Genomic DNA, 4,547 nt, shown 5'->3' with positions numbered 1-4,547 from the left:
GTAGAGAAGGTAGGGCTAGAAGGAACATACTTCGACATAATGAAAGCTTTATAGGAGAAACCCACAGCCAACATCATCTTTTTTTAACTTTTATTAATTATACTTTATTCACTTTGTATCCCCCCATAAACCTCTCCCTCCTCCCCTCCTAATACCACCTCCCCTTCCCCTTCTTCACCCATGCCCCTCCCCAAGTCCACTGATAAGGGAGGTCCCCCTTTCCTTCCTTCTGATCTTACTCTATCAGATCTCATCAGGAGTGGCTGCATTGTCATCTTCTGTGGCCTGGTAAGGCTGCTCTCCCCTCAGGGGGAGGTGATCAAAGAGCAGGCCGATCAGTTTGTATCAGAGGCATTCCCATTACTATGGAACCCACTTGGACACTGAATTACCATGGGCTACATCTGTGCAGGGGTTCTAGGTTGTCTCCATGCATAGCACTTGGTTGGAGTATGAGTCTATGGAAAGACTCCTGTGTTCCAATTTTCTGGTTCTTTTGCTCTCCTTGTGGAGAAACCCAGAGCCAACATCATCTTAAATTAGCAGCTCTTGAACTATGGACACTTGACCTCTGGGTCTTGCCTAAGACCAATAAAAACACAGATATTTGCATAACAATAGCAAAATTACAATTTATGAAGTTATAATTTTGATTTTATGATGGGGATGGCTCACCACAACATGAGGATTTGTGTTAAAGTGTCACTGTATTAGAAAAGTTGAGAACCACTATCCTAAATGAAAAAAACCTTGAACTAATCCCACTTTTGTCAGAAATGTCAAGGATGTCTACTAGCCCTATACCACTCCTGAGCATATGCCCAAAACATGCCCCACCATTCAACAAGGACTTTTGCTCAACTATGTTCTTAGCAGCTTTATTTGTAATACCCAGAATCTGGAAGCAACCAGATGTCCCTCAATGGATGAATGGATACGGAAATTGTGGCATATTTACACAATGGAGTACTACTCGGCTATTAAAAACAAGGAAATCATGAAGCAGAACCTTTTTCAAAAATTCAGGTCACTCCATAGAGTTCAATAACTTAAGTGTTTCTTCACTTTTCCTGAAATTTAGAAATATTGACTACTTTTTATAGAGTGTGATTTCTTTTCTGAAAAACATTAATAAAATTTTTCTTTAAATTGTCATTCTCTTAGAACAGAGAAAATACGACCTTTGAAGTACCAGAGATCCCTCAACCCAAACTAATTGTTCCTTGTTTCCAGTGTCTTCCAGAAAATTTTGCTACATTTTACTTAGGTTACTCTCTGGCCACCAGAGGGCGCAGCATCCTAACGCTATAGCATTTCCTGTGAGAACTTAAGTTTAGACTGTTTCTCAGTGTTTTCACAAATTGAGAACATTGTCGAGATGGCACTAAAGTTGAACTCTTCTCCGGGCTTCGTGACTGTGGTACTTCTCATGCTCAGTAAGTAAAGTGACCTTAAACTTTTTTCCTTTTTTATGTCAGGAAAAAAAAAAATCTGGAGCCCTGAATATATCCATATATTTGTTTTGTTTTTGTTTTTTGCCCCAGCAAGGACCCATGGAGACTCAGTGACTCAGACAGAAAGTCAAGTGGTCCTCTCAGAAGACGAATTTCTTACTATACACTGCAACTATTCAGCCTCAGGATACCCAACCCTGTTCTGGTATGTGCAGTATCCTGGAGAAGGTCCACAGCTCCTCTTTAGAGCCTCAAAAGCCAACGACAAGGGAAGCAACAAAGGGTTTGAAGCCACATATGATAAAGAAACCAAATCCTTCCACTTGCAGAAAGCCTCAGTGCAAGAGTCAGACTCGGCTGTGTACTACTGTGCTCTGAGTGACACAGTGACAGAAACCACAGGGGGAGTTGAGCACAAACTCAGCACCTGAATGCTGTGCTCCTGCCTCTCTGATCACTTTGTTTCCTCACTGTGTTGTGTCCCTCTATGTTTCTCTGATTGGCACAAACATCACACAAATAACCACAGCAGAAGAGCAAGAAGTAGGCTCTTCCATACTCAAGTCTAGACTGGGACTAACCCAAAATCTGATGCAAAAGTGTGTGCCTCAAGCAGAGCTAAAGGAGTCTCATAGGAAAGCTGTGTGAGTAAGGAAGCCTGTCCTCTACATCTTCTTCCACAGCACTCTGGTAGAACTATCTGTATTTTATTTGTGCCAGGAAAAGAGGCTTCTGCATAATGTCTTCTGAAACTATGGAGGGAGAAGTGACAGGAGAACCCAATGTCCTCAGTCCTGGAATTCCTATTGAGAAGGAAGGGAAAGAAAAAAGGAGGACAGAGCCATGCCTGTAACACAAGCGTGCAGAGGAAAGAGATATGCAAGGCACAAAGAAAACTCTCTTCTGTTGTTAAGAAGATCAGGCTGATGCACAAACACAAGAGGAGAAGCAAAGGTGGAACAGGAGAACATAGGTGGAATGGAAGATGAACTCTGGGCAGTAAAGGAGGCAGCTGGCTCTCTGGCTTTCCTCAGAAGAGTTTCAGTGCATGGGGCAAACATATTTACAGACCTTGAAAGAACAATTCTCAATTTTATATGGAAAAAGAAAAACCTCAGAATAGCTAAAACAATCCTGTACAATAAAAGAAAGCTCTTCTGGAGGTATCTCCTTTCCTGATCTCTAGCTGTACTACAAAGCAATAGTAATAAAAACTGCATGGTACTGTCATAGAAAAAGACTGGTGGATCAATGGAATAGAATAGAAGACCCAGAAATAAACCAACACACCTACGGAAACTTAATTTTTAACAAAGCAGCCAAAACCATACAATGAAAAGATAATATCTTTTCATACATACATAAAAAGATAGTATCTTCAACAAATGGTGCTGGTCTACATATAAAAAATGGAAGTAGATCCATATTTATCATATTGCACAAAAGTAAAGTCCAAGTGGATCAAAGACCGCCACATAAAATCAAATACGCTAAATCTGTTAGAAGAAAAAGTGGGGAAAACCTTAACTTCATTGGTATAGAAGACATCTTCCTGAACCAGAACACCAACAAGACAGGCTCTAAAATCAACAATCAATAAATGGGACTTCATGAAACTGAAAAGCTTCTGTAAAGCAAAGGACACTGCCTTCAGAACAAAATGACAGCCTACAGACTGAGAAAAGATCTTCACCAACTATACATCTGACAGAGGTCTACTATCCAGAATATATAAAGAACTCAAGAAGATAACAGTAACAAACTAAGTATTCCAGTTAGAAACTGGGGTACAGAGCTAAACAGAGAATTCTCAATAGAGGAATATCGAATGGCAGAGAAACACTTAAAGAAGTGTTCAACATCCTTAGTCATCAGGGAAATACAAATCAAAACAACCCTGAGATTTCACCTTACACCCATCAGAATGGCTAAGATAAAAAACTGAAGTGACAACTCATGCTGGAGAGGATGTGGACAAAGGGGAACCCTCCTCCATTGCTGGTGGGAATGTAACCTTGTACAACCACTTTGGAAATCAATCTGGCACTTTCTCAGAAAATTAGGGATACTGCTATACTATTCCTGGACATATATCTGAAATATGCTAAACCATACAACAAGGACATTTATTCACCTATGTTCATAGCAGCTTTATTGATAATAGCTAGAATCTGGAAACAACCTAGATATCCCTCAACTGAAGAACGGCTACAAAAATTGTGGTACATTTACACAATGAAATACTACTCAGCAATTAAAAACAAGGAAAATATAAAATTTGCAGGCAAATTGTGGGAACTAGAAAAGATTGTCCTAAGTGAAGTATCCCAGAAGCAGAAAGACATATATGGTATATACTTACTTATAAGAATATTAGCGGGGGGAGCCAAGATGGCGGCGTCGGGAGAGCACTGTGTCTGAGAAGCAAGACAGCACTCTCCGTGCAGCGACCAGGAGACTGAACTCTGGGCCCTAAAACTGCAGCGATCGTGTTTTCCAGGTGAGGGAAGGCTCCCACGGTGTGGGAATCTGTCGGGTCCACTCTTGGCTGCCCAGCCAGAACCTGGAAGAAATCCCAGGTAACACGGGCTTTGGGTCTCCAGGCTGGAGCCCCAAGCCTCCATGTCCCGATCACTTTCCCAGGCTGATTGGTGGGCACAAGGGTGCCTGAGACTTGGAGTCCCAGGCGCAAGAAAACCCCACAGGGAAGCAAAGTTGCGAGTCTGATCACAGGTCACCCAGTCTTTCCCTGGAAGGTCTCACGGACCACGGGTACCCGCCGCCATCGCAACTGAGCTCCCACAGTGCTGAGAGCTGCGCAACTAGCTCACCTGTACAGAGGAGCTGTGCGCCCAACTGCAAAAGAGGCTGGGAATCTCTGTCCAGAGAGGGCCCCACAGGGAAGGAAGAAACCATGCCACTGGGGTCACCTAGGCTGTGCCTGGGGAAAGTCTAGCAGACTGCAGATCACAAACAGGCTAGTACTCCCAGCCATCACAGATCCAGGCCCAAGCAGGGAGCACAGAGATATTGGGAACACAGCCCCGGCAGACTAGCAGGTGAGCACAAGCTCCGCCAGCCCAGGCCTGCTTT

The 4,547-nt window shown here is 43.0% G+C and overlaps 1 gene segment (V, D, J or C); it reads left to right on the top strand.

Annotated features, from left to right (window-relative positions):
* Positions 1-1,378: 1,378 nt before the first annotated feature.
* LOC110542174 (T cell receptor alpha variable 9-2-like) lies at positions 1,379-1,885 on the top strand. The segment is given in 2 exon segments: positions 1,379-1,436; positions 1,545-1,885. Coding segments are annotated over 2 exon segments (399 nt in total).
* The last annotated feature ends 2,662 nt before the right edge of the window (positions 1,886-4,547 follow it).

The sequence above is a fragment of the Meriones unguiculatus genome, chromosome 9, assembly GCF_030254825.1.
Source record: "Meriones unguiculatus strain TT.TT164.6M chromosome 9, Bangor_MerUng_6.1, whole genome shotgun sequence".
In the NCBI taxonomy this organism is placed as follows: domain Eukaryota; kingdom Metazoa; phylum Chordata; class Mammalia; order Rodentia; family Muridae; genus Meriones; species Meriones unguiculatus.
The sequence above is the reverse complement of the archived record's forward strand: the minus strand, read 5'-3'. Positions and strand labels throughout refer to the sequence as shown.